General features: G+C 33.6%; 2 protein-coding genes across 11 annotated transcripts in view; both read left to right on the plus strand.

Annotated features, from left to right (window-relative positions):
- The first annotated feature begins 459 nt into the window (after positions 1–459).
- Positions 460–25,406, plus strand: part of LOC138325026 (cell death abnormality protein 1-like) — a 314,573-nt gene continuing 289,626 nt past the window's right edge. For 6 of the 10 annotated variants that reach the window (XM_069270370.1, XM_069270375.1, XM_069270374.1 and 3 more), the window contains exons 1-10: positions 461–605; positions 3,542–3,637; positions 4,781–4,876; positions 5,602–5,697; positions 6,365–6,460; positions 7,296–7,391; positions 8,117–8,212; positions 8,881–8,976; positions 9,822–9,917; positions 10,645–10,740. In XM_069270370.1, coding sequence (XP_069126471.1) covers positions 3,577–3,637; positions 4,781–4,876; positions 5,602–5,697; positions 6,365–6,460; positions 7,296–7,391; positions 8,117–8,212; positions 8,881–8,976; positions 9,822–9,917; positions 10,645–10,740 — 829 coding nt within the window. In that variant the 5' untranslated portion in view covers positions 461–605; positions 3,542–3,576. Of the gene's footprint in view, positions 606–3,541; positions 3,638–4,780; positions 4,877–5,601; positions 5,698–6,364; positions 6,461–7,295; positions 7,392–8,116; positions 8,213–8,880; positions 8,977–9,821; positions 9,918–10,644; positions 10,741–25,406 lie in introns of all 10 variants that reach the window. The other 4 variants (XM_069270380.1, XM_069270377.1, XM_069270371.1 and 1 more) reach the window with 3 other exon arrangements.
- Positions 11,452–23,899, plus strand: LOC138325034 (scavenger receptor class F member 1-like; the record flags this gene model as incomplete). Its single annotated transcript, XM_069270391.1, has 8 exons — positions 11,452–11,548; positions 12,036–12,131; positions 12,255–12,347; positions 19,098–19,193; positions 19,413–19,514; positions 21,002–21,098; positions 21,665–21,705; positions 21,990–23,899. Coding segments are annotated over 8 exons (711 nt in total), but the record flags the coding sequence as incomplete, so codon positions are not given.

Below are 25,406 nucleotides of genomic sequence, written 5' to 3' on the forward strand. Positions count from 1 at the left end.
GGATGGATATTTAAGCAATAAACTATCTTCCTATGGCATTTATGGTCTATATAGATGACAGAGCTATGCAGACAATCGTGCATTATGAGATGATTGTCTACAAAGCTCTGGCTACTATATAGACCATAGATGCCCACCGGGAGATAGTTTAATACTTATATTTACATTATCAACTCATTTAGGGTTTCTGCATTAACATTGTTTAAACTAAACTAGGAAAACCGTTTTTCAACGACGATTCCATCCACAAGATGGAACAGCCATTTTGACGGTAATGAGTTGACGTCACCACGTCAACATTAGTGTCGTCATAATGACCATGTTTTGGATGTCAGTTATACAGTCATATGTATAAATATAAATATAGTGCTTTATTTGACAGATATACAAAGTACATAAAATTGAATAATATTTCTTTGCACTTTTGTCGCTGCATACTTCGCGTCAAAGATTTAAACGAGAATTAAGAGTATTCAATTAATAATGATTTCACCTGGCTTTACTAGGCTGTCCAGTAGGGAGTTACGGTGACGGTGACTGTAATCAAGTATGTCCGGCCACCTGTTACGGTGGGAACTGTAATCCGAAAACAGGCTCATGTCTTTGTAAGTAGCATTTAATATATGTATTGCGAAAGACTACCGTATTAAAAGTTTACCTTGTTGCATGTAACAGCGTAGGAAATGAGGTGATGTTTGGATGGATGGTGTTAACTTCCTGCTTGTGAGAGGGAAAAATCAATTCACGTCTTTAGGTTTAAATATAAGGATTACACAAACACTTGATAAATATTTGTGTATACAAGGCGCATTTGCGTGCAGGTCTCAACTTCAGCTGTCATTAAAACCGTTTTAATACCGATGTAAAAGCAATGTACATTCAGACTAACTTACCCCTCAGATTATATATTTCATCTTTTGGTGTACTAAATTCATATACTGGATTCGATTTGATGCAAACTGAGGATCCATATCCTTTTCACATTATGGTCCTTGACGTTATGGCGACGTGGGTGAGAACACCTGCTCCACAGATTGAAAAAACTGACTGTGTAGTAAAAACATAAGGCATTGTCTCGGTTGGTGTCTTTGACATTTGTCTCAGGGAGAAAGCTAAACATGTAATATAAACAAGAGCATAAATAACGTCGTCTTGTCAATAGCTGTTTACGTCCATTATCATCATCATGATTCACAATTTCTTGTAGTTTAAGGAAATGTCATACTATCATAATATATATAATATAAGCATTCATTTAACAATTGCTGTCACTTTTCGTTTTTAAATTCCATCGATGTATGAAAACAATATTGTTTGCAAACTGTGTGAATCCGCCTAGTAGGGCCTATATCAATAATCTATTTGACATAGACAAATTATCCGAAGTACTGTAATATATTCAAATGTTAAAATCTTTAAAGAAAAAATATTATATTATGGAAATCGGAAATATATGAATTTCAAAAAGGGGAGATTTATTAGGCAAAACCTTAATATATACACGCCATCCATATCATATGATCATGTATGATATTATTTTATATTATTTTCTAATCCTAATGTCATCCACACTAAATCAATTAAGACAGCGAGTTACATATTTACGGCGGCGTATTAGGGCCACTTTATAATTTAATTTATCGTGTACGTACAAGTTATTATCTTGTACGTACAAGATAGTATCTTGTACGTACAAATTAGTATCTTGTACGTACAAGATACTATCTTGTACGTACAAGTTATTATCTTGTACGTACAACTTAGTATCATGTACGTACAAGATAGTATCGTGTACGTTCAACTTAGTATCTTGTACGTACAAGATAGTATATTGTACGTACAAGTTAGTATCTTAAATGTACGAACAAGTTAGTATCTTGTACGTGCAAGTTATTATCGTGTACGTGCAACTTAGTATCTTGTACGTACAAGATAGTATATTGTACGTACAAGATAGTATCTTGTACGTACAACTTAGTATCTTGTACGTACAAGATAGTATTTTGTACGTACAACTTAGTACCTTGTAAGTTGAGTTGAACTGCTGTTCATCACCGCAGAATTGAGTCACCCGCCTGATATTTTTTCGTTATTAAAGATAGTCTGTCTACTTTGCTTTCCTTCAAGCACGTTTACAAGTTTATTAACTTATTTGACAATATTAAAAATATAGATATATATTAATGAGGACAATATCTTTTTCACAATCGTAATTTGAAATTGCCGGATTATGAGTTGAAACTGTATAGTCACTTGCATTATTATGAAACTGACACTGTATAGTTCCTTTCGAGGAAACTGTATAGTCGCTTGTTTTATAGATAAGATATATTTAGTGATAAAATGGATATGATACATCTCCGATGAATGATAAGTTTTATCTATTAAAAAGAGGAGAAAACAAATTCGTAATTTTCTTCAGTAATTAAAGTTAAATACTTCACACTGGTGCCATTATTGGAAATGTTGAAGCATTTATTTTACTTCGGAATAGTAGTATTTAAAATATCTAACTGCCTCCGAAAAAAAATCCTAGGCATTATGCCCTAATTCGAACGAGTTACTGATTGCAATGACAACAAAAGCAAAACAAATTATTTCATATATGCTTTTGTGTTTATTAGACATATATACACACATCAATTATTGTCCAAATAATGATCATAGTTAATACTCTGTTAAAAACATTTACATGTATATGTTCGGAAACATATCACAGCATCACACCTCCACAAAATGTCGCAAGGTATTCGTTTTTCCATTTAGCTTAAACAAAGGGTACGTAATATACGTATAGCTTCCTGCGATGCCATTGTGACAGTAAATCAGTCACAGCCTTTAATACCGAGAGTTTCAACATTATACTATCTTGTACGTACAAGATAGTAACTTGTACGTACAAGATAGTAACTTGTACGTACAATATAGTAACTTGTACGTACAAGATAGTAACTTGCACGTACAAGATATTAACTTGTACGTACAAGATATTAACTTGTACGTACAAGAATATTAACTTGTACGTACAAGATACTATCTTGTACGTACAAGATACTAAGTTGTACGTACAAGATACAAACTTGTACGTACAAGATACTATCTTGTACGTACAAGATACTAACTTGTACGTACAAGATACAAACTTGTACGTACAAGATACTATCTTGTACGTACAAGATACTATCTTGTACGTACAAGATACTAACTTGTACGTACAAGGTACTAAGTTGTACGTACAAGATAGTAACTTGTACGTACAAGATACTAATTTGTACGTACAAGATACTAACTTGTGCGTACAAGATACTAAGATGTACGTACAAGATACTAACTTGTGCGTACAAGATACTAACTTGTACGTACAAGATAAATAAAATTTTGCAGTGGCCCTAATACGCCGCCGTACATATTGTTTGTATACATCTCTTGAAATAATTTATAATATGCGCGGCAAAATTCTTATAAGAAACAATAGTGTTCAACTCAACAAAAGTTTTTATGTTTCGATAATACATAGATATGAACATGGATTTGTGTACAGATTGTGTTGACGGAAAGTATGGCGTTACATGTGGCATGGACTGTTCTGGTAACTGTAAAGATCCGATATGTGACAGACACACTGGATACTGTTCTGGTAAGTAACAAATAAATGATATTATAATAATATTGTCCAATAATATCTGCTATTCCTGTAAATCACCATCAAGCCAGTACCTTCTAATTTTACAAACTGTATTGTGTTCTAAGCGTATTTGTATTGGAATCATGAGCGTATAGACGGTTATTTGCGCATGTCAATTTTTTGAGATCTGACTGTAAGTGCAAAATTTCACAATATTTCACAAATCATAGTTTCGCAATTGTAGAAATGTACCGCGAAATCGCAAAAAAATATCAACGCGAACATAACCGGCAGTATGACATTGTGCACGTTCAATCAACAACAGCATCTTTATTATTTGGTGACTCCTTTAAAATTTTTTTTTTAAAAGTTAGTACTTTCTCTTAGATTTGGTTTATATTTTAAGAATGAGTTGCCGAGGATATGACTAGATATGGTTTAGATTTTAAGAATGTGTCGCCGTGAATTCGACTAGATTTTGTTAATGTTTTAAGAATGCGTTGCCGGGACGTACGGCAGCTCGTGTTGCCAGGCTTGTTCAATACACTGTAAGAATAGAGGGTATTCAATAAATATGGATCAAGAATACCGAAAATTACCGAGTTTATGTAGCCAAATGATTAAGGATTCAAATTGTTTTTTCGTAAAAAGCTACGTGGCCGACAACTTAGAAGAGGACCGACCCGTTTTATATTATACGTATTATGGATTATGTTCCCTTTGAATAAATATATTCTACAGTGTAAATACTGGGGAGGAAATATTTATCCAAATGAATGTTTGCGTAAAAAATTCTCAATATTTCTTATTGACAGCATTATTATTATGTTAACATAAAAATCTGAGTGTATTCTCAATAAAGCGGTTTATGATTAGTTTGTGTCATATCTCCATAACACAAAAACATATTCAAATTTATTCTCATAACTCAATTTACTAAAGATTATCTATACAAAATTAGGAATTATTTTTTTGACCCTATTCTTCTATTAAATCAATACGCCGTTATATGAGCCAATCAGAAGCGACCTTTTTCCTTTATAGACTGATAATGGACATTTTTAAGCCAATGGAAATGCTTGTTACAAGCAAAATTGAATTATTGGTCATTAATGTGACTAACGTAGATGATTTCGTCTTTCTGGTTTGATGCAGACTGCATCCCTGGAAAGTTCGGCGACACCTGTGAGCAGACCTGTTCTGTTAACTGTAATAGTAGCGGGTGTATCAAAGATACCGGGCAGTGTTACGGTGAGTTTATTTAAATGCTTAACTGTTATGCATAAATCACGTCATCTTGCTAATATCGATTTACGTCCTATATAATCATCATGATTCACAACTCCTTGTACATGTAGTTTGAACAATTGTCGTTATATCATGATATATAATAAAGGCATTCATTTAACCTTTGATTTCACTATTTGTTATATTTCATCGATGTAAGAAAAAAAATGTTTGCAAACTGTGTGAATCCACGTTTAGGTCTTATATCAATAATCTATGTTGCATGGAGAAAGTGCTTATATTCGAAGTCCTGTAATATATTCAATTGTTAAAATCTTTAAAAAAAAACGAAAAATATTCGATTGCGGAAATCGGAATTATGTGTATTAAAAAAAGAGAGATATATCAGGCAAAATCTAATAGATACATGTAAGATTTGTGTTTGAAAATTATCAAAATAAATAAATCAATCCAATAACGATTCCATACCATTGCATATTAAGCAAATGTTTGCTTCTATCGACGCCATCCATATCATATGATCATGTATGATATTATTTTATATTTCTAATCCTCATGGCATTGATACTAAATCAATTAAGATGGCGAGTTATATATTGTTTGTATACTTCACTTAAAGTCACTTATTATATGGGTAGCAAAGTTCTTACAATAAACCATAGTGTTCAACTCAACAAAGGTGTTTATGTTTCGATAAAACATAGATATGAACATGGATTTGTTTACAGATTGTGTTGACGGAAAGTATGGTGTTACATGTAACACGGACTGTTCTGGTAACTGTAAAGATCCGATATGTGACAGAAACACTGGGTACTGTTCTGGTAAGTAAAAAATAACTGATATAATAATACTATTGTCCAATAATATATGTTATGCCTTTAAATCACATAAAGCCCGTTCTTGTTAATATTAAAAACTGTATTGTATTTTAAGCATATTTTAATTGGAATCATGAGCGTTTAGACGGTTATTTGCGCATGTCAATTTGTTTGAGATATGACTGTAAGTGTATAATTTCACAATACAATGTATATCGCAAATCATATTTCCGCAATTGTAGAAATGTACCGTGAAATCCCAAAAAATATAAACGCGAACATAACCGGCAGTATTGCATTGTGAACGTTCAATCAACAACAACATTTTTATTATTTGATGACTCCCATTTCCTTATATTTTTAATAAGTTAGTACTTTCACTTAGATTTGGTTTATATTTTAAGAATGCATTGCCGGGAATATGACTAGATATGGCTTAGATTTTAAGAATGTGTCGCCGGGAATTTGACTAGATTTGATTTATATTTTAAGAATGTGTCGTCGGGTATTCTACTTGGATTTGGTTTAGATTTTAAGAATGTGTCGCCAGGAATTTGAATAGATTTGATTTATGTTTTAAGAATGTGTCGCCGGGAATTCGACTTTGATTTGGTTTACATTTTAAGAATGTGTCGCCGGGAATTTGACTAGATTTTGTTTTTGTTTTAAGTATGCGTTGCCGGGACGTACGGCAGCGCGTGTGGCCAGGCTTGTTCAATACACTGTAAGGATAGAGTGTGCACCAAGAGCACTGGACACTGTATAGGTAGGGTATCCAATAAATATACATCAATAATTTACCGGTAATTACCGAGTTTACGTAGCCAAAAGACAATGACTGAAAGATTAAAGATGCAAATTGTTTTTTTCGTGAAAAGCTAGGTGGCCGACAACTTAGAAGAGGAAACGTTTTATATCATACGTATTTGGTTATAACAGTTTTGGCATAAGATAAATAATTGGATATTCACGTTGCTTTTAATGAGTCCATTCGTAGCTGTTTATATATTATCTCCCTTTTAATGACGTTCGCTATGAGACGTGTCGTTGTTAAATCATATTCTTTATGGGATACTATTTAACTGATTAATATCATCGCGAAGGCGATATGCAAGCATGAAAAAGAAATATTCTACAGTGTAAATATTGGGGAGGTAATATTTATCCGAATGAATGTTTGCGTAAACATTCTCTATGCTTTTTTGACAGCATTATCTTTATGTTATGGAGAGATACATGTAACACAAATATCTGAGTGTACTCTAAATGAAGCAGTTGATTTAAAGTACACTCAGATTTTTGTGTTATATCTTCTTAACATAACAAATATATTCAAATTTATCCTTATAACTCAATTTACTTAAGAATATCCATTCAAAATTAGGAATTAATTTAGGGACTCTTTTTTCTATGCAATCAATACGCCGTTATATCAGCCAATCATAAGCGACTTTTTTCCTTTATAGACTGATAATGAAAATTTTTAAGCCAATGAAAATGCTTGTTACAAGCAAATTGAATTATTGGTCATTAATGTGACTAACGTAGATCATCCTGATAGTTTGTATCGTAAGTGATTTCGTCTTTCTGGTTTTATGCAGACTGCATCCCTGGAAAGTTCGGCGACACCTGTGAGCAGACCTGTTCTGTTAACTGTAATAGTAGCGAGTGTATCAAAGACACCGGGCAGTGTTACGGTGAGTTTATTTACACTCTTACTAGTTATGCATAAATAACGTCATCTTGCTAATATCGATTTACGTCCTATATAATCATCATGACCCACATCTCCTTGTGATTTAAACAATGATCGTTCTATCATGATATATAATAAAGGCATTCATTTAACCATTGATGTCACTATTTGTTATATTTCATCGATGTAAGAAAACAAAAAAACAATGTTTGCAAACTGTGTGAATCCGCGTATAGGTCTTATATCCATAATCTATGTTGCATGGAGAAAGTGCTAATATTCGAAGTCCTGTAATATATTCAATTGTTAAAATCTTTAAAGAAAACGAAAAATATTCGAATGCGGAAATCGGAATTATGTGTATTAAAAAAAGAGAGATATATCAGGCAAAATCTAATAGATACATGTAAGATTTGTGTTTGAAAATTATCAAAATGAATAAATCAATCCAATAACGATACCATACCATTACATATTAAGCAAATGTTTGCTTCTATCGACGCCATCCATATCATATGATCATGTATGATATTATTTTATATTTCTAATCCTCATGTCATTGATACTAAATCAATTAAGATGGCGAGTTATATATTGTTTGTATACTTCACTTGAAGTCACTTATTATATGGGTAGCAAAGTTCTTACAATAAACCATAGTGTTCAACTCAACAAAGGTGTTTATGTTTCGATAATACATAGATATGAACATGGATTTGTTTACAGATTGTGTTGACGGAAAGTATGGTGTTACATGTGACACGGACTGTTCTGGTAACTGTAAAGATCCGATATGTGACAGAAAAACTGGGTACTGTTCTGGTAAGTAACAAATAACTGATATAATAATACTATTGTCCAATAATATCTGCTATGCCTTTAAATCACATAAAGCCCGTTCTTGTTAATATTAAAAACTGTATTGTATTTTAAGCATATTTTAATTGGAATCATGAGCGTTTAGACGGTTATTTGCGCATGTCAATTTGTTTGAGATATGACTGTAAGTGTATAATTTCACAATACAATGTATATCGCAAATCATATTTCCGCAATTGTAGAAATGTACCGTGAAATCCCAAAAAAATATAAACGCGAACATAACCGGCAGTATTGCATTGTGAACGTTCAATCAACAACAACATTTTTATTATTTGATGACTCCCATTTCCTTATATTTTCAATAAGTTAGTACTTTCACTTAGATTTGGTTTATATTTTAAGAATGCATTGCCGGGAATATGACTAGATATGGCTTAGATTTTAAGAATGTGTCGCCGGGAATTTGACTAGATTTGATTTATATTTTAAGAATGTGTCGTCGGGTATTCTACTTGGATTTGGTTTAGATTTTAAGAATGTGTCGCCAGGAATTTGAATAGATTTGATTTATGTTTTAAGAATGTGTCGCCGGGAATTCGACTTGGATTTGGTTTACATTTTAAGAATGTGTCGCCGGGAATTTGACTAGATTTTGTTTATGTTTTAAGTATGCGTTGCCGGGACGTACGGCAGCGCGTGTGGCCAGGCTTGTTCAGTACACTGTAAGGATAGAGTGTGCACCAAGAGCACTGGACACTGTATAGGTAGGGTATCCAATAAATATACATCAATAATTTACCGGTAATTACCGAGTTTACGTAGCCAAAAGACAATGACTGAAAGATTAAAGATGCAAATTGTTTTTTTCGTGAAAAGCTAGGTGGCCGACAACTTAGAAGAGGAAACGTTTTATATCATACGTATTTGGTTATAACAGTTTTGGCATAAGATAAATAATTGGATATTCACGTTGCTTTTAATGAGTCCATTCGTAGCTGTTTATATATTATCTCCCTTTTAATGACGTTAGCTATGAGACGTGTCGTTGTTAAATCATATTCTTTATGGGATACTATTTAACTGATTAATATCATCGCGAAGGCGATATGCAAGCATGAAAAAGAAATATTCTACAGTGTAAATATTGGGGAGGTAATATTTATCCGAATGAATGTTTGCGTAAACATTCTCTATGCTTTTTTGACAGCATTATCTTTATGTTATGGAGAGATACATGTAACACAAATATCTGAGTGTACTCTAAATGAAGCAGTTGATTTAAAGTACACTCAGATTTTTGTGTTATATCTTCTTAACATAACAAATATATTCAAATTTATCCTTATAACTCAATTTATTTAAGAATATCTATTCAAAATTAGGAATTAATTTTGGGACTCTTTTTTCTATGCAATCAATACGCCGTTATATCAGTTATATCAGCCAATCATAAGCGACTTTTTTCCTTTATAGACGGATAATGAAAAAATTTAAGCCAATGATAATGCTTGTTACAAGCAAAATTGAATTATTGGTCATTAATGTGACTAACGTAGATCATCCTGAGAGTTTGTATCGTAAGTGATTTCGTCTTTCTGGTTTTATGCAGACTGCATCCCTGGAAAGTTCGGCGACACCTGTGAGCAGACCTGTTCTGTTAACTGTAATAGTAGCGGGTGTATCAAAGATACCGGGCAGTGTTACGGTGAGTTTATTTACACTCTTACTAGTTATTGATAAATAACGTCATCTTGCTAATATCGATTTACGTCCTATATAATCATCATGACCCACATCTCCTTGTAGTTTAAACAATTATCGTTCTATCATGATATATAATAAAGGCATTCATTTAACCATTGTTGTCACTATTTGTTATATTTCATCGATGTAAGAAAACAAAAAAACAATGTTTGCAAACTGTGTGAATCCGCGTATAGGTCTTATATCCATAATCTATGTTGCATGGAGAAAGTGCTAATATTCGAAGTCCTGTAATACATTCAATTGTTAAAATCTTTAAAAAGAAAAACGAAAAATATTCGAATGCGGAAATCGGAATTATGTGTATTAAAAAAGAGAGATATATCAGGCAAAACCCAATAGATACATGTAAGATTTGTGTTTGAAAATTATCAAAATGAATAAATCAATCCAATAACGATACCATACCATTACATATTAAGCAAATGTTTGCTTCTATCGACGCCATCCATATCATATGATCATGTATGATATTATTTTATATTTCTAATCCTAATGTCATCCAAACTGAATCAAATAAAACACCGAGTTACATATTGTTTGTATACATCACTTGAAGTCATTTATTACATGCGTGGCAAACTTCTTACAACAAACAATAGTGTTCAACTCAACAAAAGTGTTTATGCTTCGATATTACATAGATATGAACATGGATTTGTTTACAGATTGTGTTAACGGAAAATATGGCGTTACATGTGACATGGACTGTTCTGGTAACTGTAAAGATCCGATATGTGACAGAAACACTGGATACTGTTCTGGTAAGTAACAAATAACTGATATAATAATATTATTGTCCAATATTATCTGGTATTGGTTTAAATCACCATTAAACCCGTTATTGTTAATTTTAAAAACAATATCGTATTTTAATGTTATTTCCGTATGTCATTTTTTGAGATCTGACTCTGTAAGTGTATAATTTCACAATATTTCCCAAATGATATTTTCGCGATTGTACCGCGAGAAAACTATCAACTCGAAAATAACCGGCAATACGGTATTGGGAATATTCAATCAACAACAACATGTTTATTATTTGGTGACTCCTTTATTTTTTTTTTTTTATTTTTTTTTCAATTAGTAAATGTTTTGCTTCAATTTGGTTTAGATTTGAAGAATGTATCCTCGAGAATTTGGTGTAGATTTTGTTTATGTTTTAAGAATACGTTGGCTGAAATAAGACTTTGATTTAGTATAAGTTTTAAGGATGTGTCACCGAGAATTTGACTTAGATTTGGTTTATTTTGAAAGAATATTTCGCCGGAAATTTGATTTAGGTTTGGTGAATGTTGAAAGAATGTGTCGCGGGGAATTTGACTTTGATTTGGTTTATGTTGAAAGAATGTGTCGCCAGAAATTTGACTTAGATTTGATTTATGTTTAAAGAATGTGTCGCCGGAAATGTTACATGATTTGATTTACTTTGTAAGAATCTGTCGCAAGAAATGTGCCTAGATTTTATGTTTTAAGAATGCGTTGCCGGGACGTACGGCAGCTCGTGTGGCCAGGCTTGTTCAGTTAACTGTAAGGATAGAGTGTGCACCAAGACCACTGGACACTGTATAGGTAGGGTATCCAATAGATATAGATCCAGAATTTACCGGTAAATACCATGTTTACGTAGGCAAAAGACAATGACTGGAAGATTAAAGATGCAAAATTGTTTTCTCGTGAAAAGCTACGTGGCAAACAACTTAGAAGAGGAGACTTTTTGTATAATACGTTTTATAGATTATGTTCCCTTTGTGTAACAATTTTGGTAAATGATACATAATTGGATATTCACATTACTTTTAATGAGTCCATTTTTAACTGTTTATATATTCTCTCCCTGTTAATGACGCTAGCTATGAGACGTGTCGTTGTTAAATCATATTCTTTATGGGATACTATTTAACTGATTAATATCATCGCGTAGGCGATATGCACACACGAGTAAATATATTCTACAGTGTAAATATTGTAGAGGAAATATTTATCCGAATGAATGTTTGCGTAAAAATTTTCAATGTTTTTAATTGACACGCAAATATTATGATGTTATTTTTTTCAGAATGCGTTACGGGAAAGTTCGGCAATATATGTGAACAAGACTGTTCTGTGAACTGTAAGGACCGGCTGTGTGTCAAAGACGCTGGGTATTGTACTGGTATGTAACATAACAATATCCCCTTTAGTTTCGTACACCTCTACTCGAAAATTGAAAATAGGAATTGATATTCATCTAAAAATACTTATTTGGATATCCAACGCTTTTTCGTCTCCTCTTTAGAGTGTTCTCTTGGAAAATATGGCGCTAGCTGTGACCGGGACTGTCCTGGTTACTGTCGAGACGGATGTACAAGAGACAACGCTTCATGTATTGGTAAGATAAATAATTTTTCATGAGCTTGTTTTCGATTTCGTTGATAACAACATCATTTGAATTATCTTAATTGACTCCGTTTTACAATGCAAATTAAATCACATCATCATTTTATACTAATTTTTAATTACTCCTATAACATGTTAACTTGTTTTCTACATTTTCTATTCGCTTTTGAAATTAAATCAATAATAGAATAAAATACGCCTTGCAATCCTAATATATGATTTTTTTTACGTTATATACTAGTTGGGCGACACCTGAAGGAGTGTCGCAGATGAAATGAAGAGAAGAGAAATGGGAGCTAACTCTTGTTGTTATTCTTAAAAGGGACCAATTTCATTAGGTTATGGAAAATATACCAGAGTTTGAAGTCATATCAGGATTTTAGTCTATTTGACCTGTGTGACCTTGAATAAAGATCAAGGTTATTTATTTAAAAAAATCAAACCTTGGTAGTTCATTATAAAATATATACTAGCAGTTAAAGAGACAATTCAGGAGGCTAACTCTTTTACATAACCAAGAAGCAAAATATAGCATAAACGTATTGTTCTACATTTCTTATGAAACATATAACGTAAAACATTGACCAAATCCACGACATTGTTAAGTATTTTAATTAATATCGCTGAAATATCAAATCGTTGATCAATACGATTAAGCAGGTACAATATGGACGCAGTACCCATACCCGAGCCAAAGTCATGCACGTTAAACAAATGAACTACATAACCACTGAGAAGGTGATAAAATGATTTTTTAGGCAAGACAATTCACCTAATAAGGTAAACACACTACTGTCAGAGCGATCTGAGCAGTTTTAGACAAAAGTTGCATTATTCTACGAGCAAGGGACAGGGTTCGGCATACAAGAAGTTCGACCACAGTGTGTAATGGCGGGCAGCGAGCGAGTTTGAACATTTTACACACATGTCACCACCATGGGCTTTTCAGGCATATCACAGTAAAACCGACTGGCCTAATTTCCATTAGAACTGGGTTTGTTCCGATATGTGTACAATTTTTAATGTTCTTTAGACTGAATTGTCTCTTTAACCTGAAAGATACATTTTAATTGATTTTCTATAAAAACACCAACAAAGGAAGGTAATATAAAAAATGAAAAATCCTTTTCAGCTATACATCCTCAATACTCCATGGGTTACTATCACTGACGTAATATCCACCCCTTGACTATCTCATAGTAAAATTGGAACCACTTCAGAAGAAAAAACTGACCAATCACAGTCTTGCAGAATTATTTTTGGCTGCATCCTAAATACTCCAGGGGTTACTATCACTGACGTAATATCCACCCCTTGACTATCTCATAGTAAAATTGGAACCACTTCAGAAGAAAAAAACTGACCAATCACAGGCCTGCAGAAATCATTTTTGGCTGCATCCTAAATACTCCAGGGGTTACTATCACTCATGTAATATCCACCTATGGACTAATATCTCATAGTAAAATTGGAGGCAGTTCAAAAGAAATCAAGAGGCCCAAGAGGCCTTGACGGTCACCTGAGTGCTGATACAGAACATTGCAAAGTTGATTCAAATCTTTAAATAGCATTTATGAAATAAAAGAAACCTCTTTTGGACCCACTCCTAAGGCCACTGTGGGTCAGTCATGGAAATTATTTAATAGGATTCAATGGCCATATCATATTGATAATTCCGACAACATTTGACTCATTTTCTATTACAAATGACCAAATAATGTTCAAAAATGTGTTTTCCCTATAAAAACTATAGTTAACTTGACTCCCTCCCCAAGGGGAAACATGAGACTCCAGGGTCATAGATAATTCAAATTTTTTGTGAAGGATCTGAAGACCTTACCATCTATGAAGAGTATTTGATTCTACCATTTCCAGAATTTTAGAAGAAGGTTTTTGAAGTTTTAGCCTATCCTATTTGACCCCTTTTAGCCCCACCCCTCAGGTCCCTGGGGGTCAGTCATAGAAAATTTGTTAATAGGATTCAATGGCCATCTCATACTGATATTTCTGACAACATTTGACTCATTTTCTATCCCAAATGACCAAATAATGCTCAAAAATGTGTTTTACCTATAAATTATAGTAAACTTGACCCCTCCCCAGGGGGAAACGTGAATCCATCTGTGAAGAGTATTTGATTCCACTATTTCCGGAATTTTAGAAGAAGATTGTTGAAGTTTTAGCCTAATTGACCCCTTTTGGCCCCAACCCTCAGGTCCCTAGGAGACCATATAATTCAAAATTTGATTGACCTTTGGCAATGAAAGGTCTCTGCAAAATTAGATTAGGTCACTGGAGACTTCATCTCAGGTGACCTCAAAACTGAGTCCTGCATAGACTTCCTTTCAAGAGAACAGAGAAAGTGGCACCCAACTTCAAACCAACACATATGTACAGTGAACCACATTATACAATTCCTTTGATGTACGTTAAATGATCTAATTACCTGTGTCCTCTGTTGCCTGCAGTTTCATTGACCAATTTGCCAGGTGTTATATAGCCACGCCTCTACCCGCAAACACTTGTGTTTCTATTAAATGTCGGAACACACAAAGCGGTTTAATTGACATCTGGCGATCAGTTAATTATGAAATAGTGCAGGGGTAGATATTATGTCAGTGATAATAACCCCTGGCGTATGGAGAAGGATTAGGCTATTACTCTGCTCTTTTTTAAGGGATTTCTTAAATAAAGGGAGACTTAAAACTTGAATGTGGCATTTTATAATTGTCCCTATGACATACAATTAAGCAAGAAGTCATTATAATTGCTATTGCTGCCTGGAATATATATGCATTTTCATGAATAATCATGTAAAAGTCTCTGCTAGCTACCCCCATTTTACCGAAAAATAAATAAAAAATTGGTAATAATAGACAATATCGCCTAGCTGGACACTCATTCTCTTACAAATACATACATTTTAGAGAACAAGAAATGTTAAACAGTTTTTTACAGAGAAAAAAAAACAAAATAAAACAACTGCTATAATCAAGTTAAAATAACCAGAATTCATTTAATTTGAACTATATCATTTCATAATGACATGGCATCAAAGATTTGAAAAATATCATGTACTTATACATGTATATAACGAATAATCATGTAAAAGTCTCTGCTACCCCCTTTTTATCAATAAGAAACTGTTTTTCCTCATGTAGATAAAAAATTGTCATAATATAGACAATATTGGTCTGACCGAATACTCAATCCATAACAAAACATACATTTCTCTGTTTTCGCAAATTCTTTTAGTGATATTGAGCATTTTGCTAGAAAAGATACCTTAAAAAATAAACAAATAAGCCAATTACCTCCCTTTATCCAATACAATGAAAACTGTTAATGTGAATATTTAAAGAATATAAAGTTTTTAATTCAAAACCCACGTACCCTTTTAAGTCAGTTGTCATTTTCAAACCTTGATGGTATACATGCATCTGATCATACTTACATAAGATATTTAACAATATGATATGCTTTAATCAAGAAATGCCTTGGAAATGTATAATGCTAATTGGAATTTCATGTTGGGCAATTAGGGTAATGGGTTATATAAGGTGCCAATCTTTCTAATTATCATAACATTTATGAGACCTTTAATGAGAACTCTATTCGTGGGGCCACGGTGGCCGAGTGGTAAAGATGTCCTGACATATTACCACAAGCCGTCCTCCTCTGGGTCACAAGTTCGAATCCGAGAATTTGCCATGTACTGACAGCTGGTCGTTGATTTTCTCCGGGTTCTCTGGCTTTCCTCCACCATCAAACCTGGCACATCCTTAAATGACCCTGGCTGTTAATAGGACGTTAAACTAATAAAAAAGAGAACCCTGTTCTACATCCGAATTGGAACACATAATGGTACCAGGTAATTAAATTATTTTAAATCCTTGATACTGTTGCAGGATATGAAAATCAGTTAAATAAATCATCACATTAAGGATCTATTTGTAGCTTTTATACATACGCAGAAATGAATTACCTGGTATACCTTTCATGCTTCTCTTTTGTTTTATTAATCATTTACATGAATAGATAACACAGCATATTTATTTTTTATATTGAGGAAGATTACCTATATATATATACACACATTTTTTTGTATATACATGTAGGTACTAGTATTTAAAATAGTTACTGTTTCCAAGTGTTATTCATTACAGATGAAAAAAATGTCAAGAGCAAGCAAATCATATACATGTATTTAAAAGTCTATACCTTAACCGAAATAGCTTTCAATTTATTAATTTTTTTTTAAATTTTGTTTTTGATTTAGAAAAAAATTGAAAACATTTCTCAAATTCAAAATTTATCTGGTTTCTAAAATGCTTAAAACTGATGAGGCTGTTACAAGTTTGACATTCACTACTGTATAGTGAGTGTTATAACTAGGTCTCCTTTTACCTAGATACTGTATGATATTAAAAAAAAAACAGAAAAACTGTTGTTATCTTGGAAATAAAATGTCAAAATATCCTTAAAGGCTCGTGGTATATCAAATTTTATCAATTTAAGTTTAAATTTCAAATGATGTAGCCATGAGTGTAAGATTCTTTTTATCACATAACTAGTATTAATCAAAACATAGTCAAAACTTCAGTAATTCTGACAGGAAAAAAGGGCATCCATGGTGCTTAGTTTAAAGCGCACCTTGACCTCAATAAATGTATTAAATGACCACCAGATCAGAGTACAGGGGCACCAAGAAGATATCAACAACTTCCTTTACAAGGAAAAATCTTACAAATTTTCTTGAACATTGTTGATTTAATTCTAGACTTGAGAGAATAGCCAGGGCTTAAGCTCTGGGTCAAAATTAGGATTACTTTCAATTCTGTTTTATGTAAGAGTGGCGAAATCAGGCTTGAATTCAACCGAGATAATCATACAACATCACAGTCATCATTAATATCTACGACTCCACAATAGTGTTCGTCTTACAAAATTTATGACATGACCGTATATTATTAAACATTGCTAAATGGGTAAGTGTGATATTATACATTTACCGGGGTATGCTAATTTTCACAACGCGGGTCAATCTGAAGATTTCTGTCGGCATCCTAATTATTACACAGTAGTTGACTATCACTATAAACAACACAGCAAAATTGTGAAATGAATTTTCATTGTTAACATTATTGACCTCACCCACCAAGTCTGTACAGTAACTTAAGCTTAAGCAATTATTATGTGTCATGTAAAACTGCAGTGCATACAAATGTACATGTATCAACATGTAATAATGTTGATCATATCCATTGTCAAACTACATTGTTACCATTTTTTCTGGTTTGTTTTCTTTAGTTGTCTAATATTCAGATTACTTAAAGTCGTTTCGGTACCTTCTCAAAGTCATTTCGCCATGTTCACTTTATCATACCGAAAAGACTTCCGCCTGTACCGAAATGACATGTAACGAAGCTACGTTACATGTGAGCCTACGTACTAACGAAACGACATGTGGCATGTGCATTACTTTATGGTTTAACTACTAGCAATTTAATCATATGATCAAATAATATATTAAGAGATACATATATTCCAACAACATCTGCCTCAAAGGCAGTACAAATGTCAGTTTACGTGCTGTTAAGCCACGATTTAGAATGCATGCATGGTTCTAGATCTGTTATCAGACAGTCACTCGCGATGATGATCATAAACAGATTGTAAACAGTAACAGGCTACCTAACGATATATTTGCAGGCCTACAAAAACAATCAAATATATCTGATGATACTAATATCCACCGATAACGACATTGATGTCTATAACAATTAAAATGAACAATTACTTACCTGATAATGCCGGATTTAACTTGAACATCAAGGCGGCTTCAACGTTTTTACTCAACCGGATACAAACAATACACATTCCTCACAGGGGGCGCGATAGTCTGCGCCATGATTTTGTGCATTCGATACAGTGCAATCAGCTCCATTTCACTGTTGCACTTTTTGGGCGCATTTTGTAACATAAATGTGATGATTAGTGCATAACTTAGTTACGCATTTTATGATTTTTAGTTAATTCTACAGAACATTTCATAAATAACACTCATTTTTAAATGGTACATTTGCCGGTCCAATCGTTCAGAATAGCTCCGAAGGAAGGAAGGAAGGCGCCTGGGACCCCTAGATATCTCGTCTTTTGTGGAAATTTACCGAGAACCTGCGAAACACCACCATTATTCAAGACTGTATTGGGGTCGTTGTATGTAACATTTCCGAAAATCAGAAATACCGTTTTGTTCATAATTAAAAGGACTATTTATATGTAGAGTCTCAGATTGTTAAGTTTTTTTTAATTATTTCACTTGGACGAATTAAACAGAAACCAGTGGTCAAAATGCCGATTTTTGCCTGTTTGACCTAAAAATAATCACCTTCAATGAATTTTCAAAGCTGACACGATTAATTCAATCGATAGATCACGCTGAGATTAACTTAAATTCAAAATTTCAGCAAAATATATCGGTTAGTTTCCTTATTACCCAAATCGCGAATATAAGCGGGTTGATAGGTTTATTTAGCCGTGTTAACATTTCGTTCTAGAACGAAAACTCTGTTGTAACAGAGTTGTCGTTCTATCTCTTCATTTCATATTCATACAATTTTTTTCGAACAAGACTACATGTACATGAGCTTATACTATTAAAAACGAATACGTTAACATTGGATGAAACACAAATGATTTCTTCCTGAAACATATTTAATCTGTTATCTTGTCTCTGTAGGGTGTACAACTGGGAGATATGGTTCTGCATGTACCTCCACATGTCCCGTGACGTGTAAAGACTTTGTGTGTGGTCAACAGACAGGCCAGTGCTTAGGTAATTAGTATTCATACAAAAACAAATGTCTGAGTTATCACATTCTCGGTAACCAAGCCGATGTATACACTTGCTTACAATAGCTGAATTCAATATAGTTTTCTGCAATATGATAAACGATTGAAAGAGTTATGTATTTACAATGCAATACAAGCTGAAAATGTATTTGATACAATTTACTAATTATAAATCCAATGCAAAGACGTTATTTTTATATAGATTGCTATCCTGGCAAGTATGGAGTAGTGTGTGGGGCTGATTGTCCGGACTCTTGTACTGACAACATCTGTAACAAGGAAGATGGACAATGTCTAACTCAGGGTAGGTACATGTGTGGATGTCTATAGTTACTGATAACATCTGTAACAAGGAAGATGGACAATGTCTAACTCAGGGTAGGTACATGTGTGGATGTCTATAGTTACTGATAACATCTGTAACAAGGAAGATGGACACTGTCTAACCCAGGGTAGGTACATGTGTGGATGTCTAAAGTTACTGATAGCATTTGTAACAAGGAAGATGGACGCTGTCTAACCCAGGGTAGGTACATGTGTGGATGTCTATAGTTACTGTCAACGTATGTACCAAGGAAGATGGACACTTCTAACCCAGGATAAGTACATGTGTGGATGTCTATAGTTACTGACAACATCTGTAACAAAGAAGACGGACACTGTCTAACCCAGGGTAGGTACATGTGTGGATGTCTATAGTTACTGACAACATCTGTAACAAGGAAGATGGACAATGTCTAACCCTGGGTAGATACATGTGTGGATGTCTATAGTTACTGACAACATCTGTAGCAAAGAAGACGGACACTGTCTAACCCAGGGTAGGTACATGTGTGGATGTCTATATTTACTGACAACATCTGTAACAAGAAAGATGGACAATGTCTAACCCAGGGAGGTATATGTGTGGATGTTTATAGTTACTGACACTAACTGTAACAAGGAAGATGGACAATGTCTAACCCAGGAAGGTATTGTGTGGATGTTTATAGTTACTGACACTAACTGTAACAAGGAAGATGGACAATGTCTAACCCAGGGAAGGTTACATGTGTGGATGTCTATAGTTACTGACAACATCTGTAACAAGGAAGATGGACAATGTCTAACCCAGGGAAGGTATATGTGTGGATGTTTATAGTTACTGACACTAACTGTAACAAGGAAGATTGACAATGTCTAACCCAGGGAAGGTACATGTGTGGATGTTTACAGTTACTGACAACATCTGTAACAAGGAAGATGGACGCTGTCTAACCCAGGGTAGGTACATGTGTGGATGTCTATAGTAACTGACAACATCTGTAACAAGGAAGATGGACACTGTTTTACCAAGGGAAGATAAATTTGTAGATTTCTATATGTTATATTTATTGTCAACATTTGTAACAAGGCAGATGGATTTTTTTTCAGAAACTAGGCTGATGTTACCATAAATTATGTAAATAACAGGACTTGCGTTGAAAATATCACGAATTTTTCATGTGTGGAGAATTTACGCGAAGTCAATTTTTCGAACTAATTTCAAAATGGCATGATATCGTAGTTTTAAAATTGCATGAAAACGTCGGAATGAAAAAAGACTTGGGCGGCGGTGATGTATTCATATTGCATATTCTACATTACAGATACATAGATCAGTTATGCATCAAAAACTGTATGAGTGCTTAATTATTCGAATTCGTTTGCATTCGTTTGTCGAATCCAAATAGTTCTTATATTATTTTCCTTTATTTTAGATAATAACATACTATATATTTAATTTTAAATCACACATTTGCTGTATTACAGTTGATTCTAACGTCATTATAATAGCCGTGCTAGCTGTTGTCTGTGGACTACTCGTCTCTGCATTGATCGCCGCAATTATTTGTATCTGTTGGCTTCGGTAAATATTTAACTTCGGTTTATGGTGGTATTTGTTTTGTCTATGAAGGATATTAACAAAATCAATTTCCCAAAGTCCTTCCATTACTAGTGTAAGTTCAAGTTCTTGAACTTAAAAGTCCCCATATCCAAGCATTACCGAAGTTAAGGAAAGTTCCTTTTGTATTGAATTCCTATATATCACATATTTACTCATATCATTGTTTATGAATAGTAACATGCGCTTTCATTCAATGTTTTACATACCTGTAATATATTACCCACATATCAACCAAGAATGATAGACATGATATACATTTATCATATTATATTTTGGTTATTTTGTTTATAGTATTTTTACAACATTTAAGCGTCTCATTTAAACCAATTTGTGGTAATATTGATATTAATATGTAGAAGTAAGTAGAGATATTTGCTGAAAAATCTTACATAATTTTTTATTACGTTTTCCGTTTAGTTAATATGTGAGACATAGACTCCTGTATACCTCCATAAAAAAAACCAACATGTTGATATTGATAAACTCGTGTACATCTATATATAGAAAACCTCTCTTCCTCTTGACAGACACAAGGACAAAGAAAAGAAATCGCCCAATAAAACTACAGGTAGGCAAAACGAACCAGCATTGTTTGCACTAACTCTAGATGATAAAACCATGTTTAATAAGTGATTACAAAATTCTGTAACATATTAAATATATACATAATTTAAAACGGATTCCCTTGTAATTTTGAAAAAAAATAACTTCTTTTACAATTTTTTTTTTCTGTGTGAACATGCAATGTACATGTATGCTGTAGTGAGCGTAAATTGAGCCTGAATTTAACGGGCATTCATCACCTGTGATTTAACCCAATTATCTGAACCTTTTTGCATGGTTTTCTTGCAGACCAGTCCGGCCTTGACACTGGGTATACGACTATTGACCGCGGTGACGTAGAACCTCCCAACGTGTATGAAATGGTTGTTATGCAATAAGAAAGAGATACAGGAATGTGTATTATTCTCCCAACGACAAAACTTTACTGGGGATAACAATGTAAACAGATTCAACAAAATCCGTTTGGCAATCGAACCTGGATCTACTGCGTGATAAACCAACGGTTTTACAAAGAGGGACAAGGACCCAATATTCAACACTATGAACAAGTCATTCTGACACGCTCCTACACATTATGAAGTTTGAATAGTGTCATTTGTCTTGTTTTTTTTTATGTACTTATTATATACAAAGACGGTCTAATGAGAATGGCTGACCATGATTGTACTCTGTAGAAAACACCACGACCTTCAATGTCAAAAAGATTAAGCAGTGTAAGCATACATGCAGACTAGATTAAGGCCTTCCGCAGTGACCTGCAGGAATATACCTATATATATAATCTACACACTTTTAATGTATAACCACCAGACACAGCTCTTACCAATGATTCATCTCTTTGTCCCGTACCAATATATGGAAACAAAAAAGTACTTCCTTGTAGCGATTGGGTCCATAGCAAATATAAATATGGCGAAGAGCAGAAACCGTCAAAACAGAGAATGTACTTTCTTTATCTTAGTCCTCATATTTGCCACTGTGAGGTCTGTAGGTAGGTAATATATGTAAAACAACGAGGAACATTTTATTGTGTTACCTGGCTCTCTATATAAATGTAAATGAAGTAATTTCACCTATTGACCGGTCAATAATTTGACTGTTGACGGGGGCGGAACGTTTGTATGCGTTTATTGTTGACGTCACAATTAAATGATAGCGTCATAAACACCGGTATTCTTTCAGCGAAAGTCTTTCTCAAAAGAAGCTCAGTGATAAGTTTAAGATTGCGGTTCAGGTAACAAAACATCCGGCCTCGGGAAACAGTTCATCGGGTTGGTCCCAACACTTCGGGAAAGAGTTTTGACTGTTGGCTGAAAAGGCATGAAACAACTGTATAATGTTTCATCCTATTTCGGTTAATTAGTGGGGTTTTTTCATTACCAAAAATAAAGAACAGTTAATAGTTTGTATGTTCACTGGTTACTAATAAAAATAATTGTACACACAGAAACCTGTCATACACAGCATAGATCAGAAAACAATATTAATCACAATGTTTTGGCAATATTTCTCGTATGTTGCATAATAATGTAGAGAAATAGATTTATGCCATACTTTGTTTCGTGATTATGTAAAAGAGTTCGCCTCACTAAATTGTCCATTTAAATGCACCTGTAATGTAACTTAATAAAAATGATTAAAAACTCATACATGTGAAACTCCAAAGAATTGCCCATCTAATTATATTTCATTGATAACTGTTTATAAACTATGACTTGTCCATGTCAACAGAACGAAAACATATATCTGTGGTATGCGTAGGTCGTAAGAGGGGTAAAATAATGCATAAAAAATATATATCAACAGAATGGTTGTGATATGGAAAAATGGTTGCCAGTAGCTGTTAAGTAAACGTACAAAATTGTGTAATATTACAAATAAAGTTTCACTAAGTGGCAACGAGCTATATGTTGATCTTATAGACTGAAGTATTTCATACACGTGCATCAATTTATAAAGTCCAGCGAAAGATTTTGGTTTTATCAAAATGTAAATTCTACATGTAATGTTATTAATATTGCCTATGTTCTATCGTCTCTGTTTAGTCATTAAATGTTACGAGACGGTTTTTCAAAATTGAAATACATTTTGCCTGATCCCTGTGTCTTTTAAATTGACAATAAAATATGTTTAAGCTAGCAATTGTCAAGTTTCTCAACAATTCTTTACCATCCAGAGATGGCGACATATCCTTCTATAGATGTTGTATGCTCGGAAAATTTGGTTCTATATTCGACTGTCGTTTATATTGTCATCTTGACTGAATACTTATACTGTAGTAGTAACAGATCAAATAATTATTATCTATACTATGTAACACCTCATTTATTATCTTTATGAAAAATTTTACCGATATCGAGGTCACTATACGACGTACACCTCGTTTTACATTGCTACTATAACATAAATAGTTGGGGCTGAGAAGTAATTTTCTTGGGAATCTACCCTTACATATCATAATGGAGTAATGTATTACTAAATCATGTATTTATGGGCGATGTTCTAACGACATGCGATTTATACCAGACCTTTCTTGGTATGGTGGTATGTTAACATCTGTCAAGTTGTTCTTCTTCAAGTTGACCCTTTTTGAAAATCATTTATATATCATTGTGTGGCTGATATATTCGGAAACACGTGTACCAAACGTCAGTATAAAAACAACATCTCAAAATTCAGATAAAAGCGACGACCTAACCTCTGTTCAAATTCAGATTTTCTCACTCTCGCTTATGGGGGTACCTAGTTCCGGTGTCATTACTATACGGTGATGATACTTTAACTTATTTTTCATTTAGTTACTTACAGTGACCTCCCTTACATTACTGCACGCGTTCCTGATCATCACACAAAGACGATTTTCATGCGGAGTACTCGATTTTTCTGTCCAAGTGTATTGATAAGAAATATAAATCATTGAGTAAGCGTAAGTTGTCCGTTTCTGTATTATTAACATTCATTGCAATGAAAACTTTGATGCATAAAACATGTGTCTGCTAGTTATAAATCCTTGGCTTGCCTCAGTACAGTAGACTTGTCAAAAGATCGTGGTCCTTTTCCCTGAAAATTCGTTCTAGTATGGAAGCTATGATATTTATTACCAATAAGGTGAATGTTGGGTGACTATCGTGTATCACATATATTATTTGTTTTTGTTATCGCAAGGAGAAATACTGCGTACATGTAGGTTGGGATTTTGTTTTCTTCGTCTCGCACTTAAGCGGAGGAAACTGAACAGCTGGATACCGTAATGTAAACGTTGTCTATAACGGTTACTTTATAACTGTAGATATTTAATATTGGTAAAATATAGCATATTTACTCAGGAATGGCCGCAGAATCTTGATTAATAATTTCACTAGCGCTAGTTCACATTTTGCTTGAATTTGTGCTTGAATACCGATGATGAAAATACATTTATTGATGAAGTGGGTCGGATTGATTTCCCTAAAAATCAAGTTTATCATTTAAAATTAGATTCGAGGTTTATAAACTATTACGATGCTAGATCTAGCTCTACGTATAACGCTTGTACCAGACACTGGCTAACTATCTTTCCCAATCGTAGTGTACTGACTCAAATAATAATAAGATTGGGAAGTAATATGACATGACGACCCCGGCTGTAAATTGGACGTAAAACTAACACACGCCAAATCAAATAAAGTATGTGTATAAAATGTGAAGCATGTGAGAACCGGCAAT

The sequence above is a fragment of the Argopecten irradians genome, chromosome 6, assembly GCF_041381155.1.
Source record: "Argopecten irradians isolate NY chromosome 6, Ai_NY, whole genome shotgun sequence".
Taxonomy (NCBI): domain Eukaryota; kingdom Metazoa; phylum Mollusca; class Bivalvia; order Pectinida; family Pectinidae; genus Argopecten; species Argopecten irradians.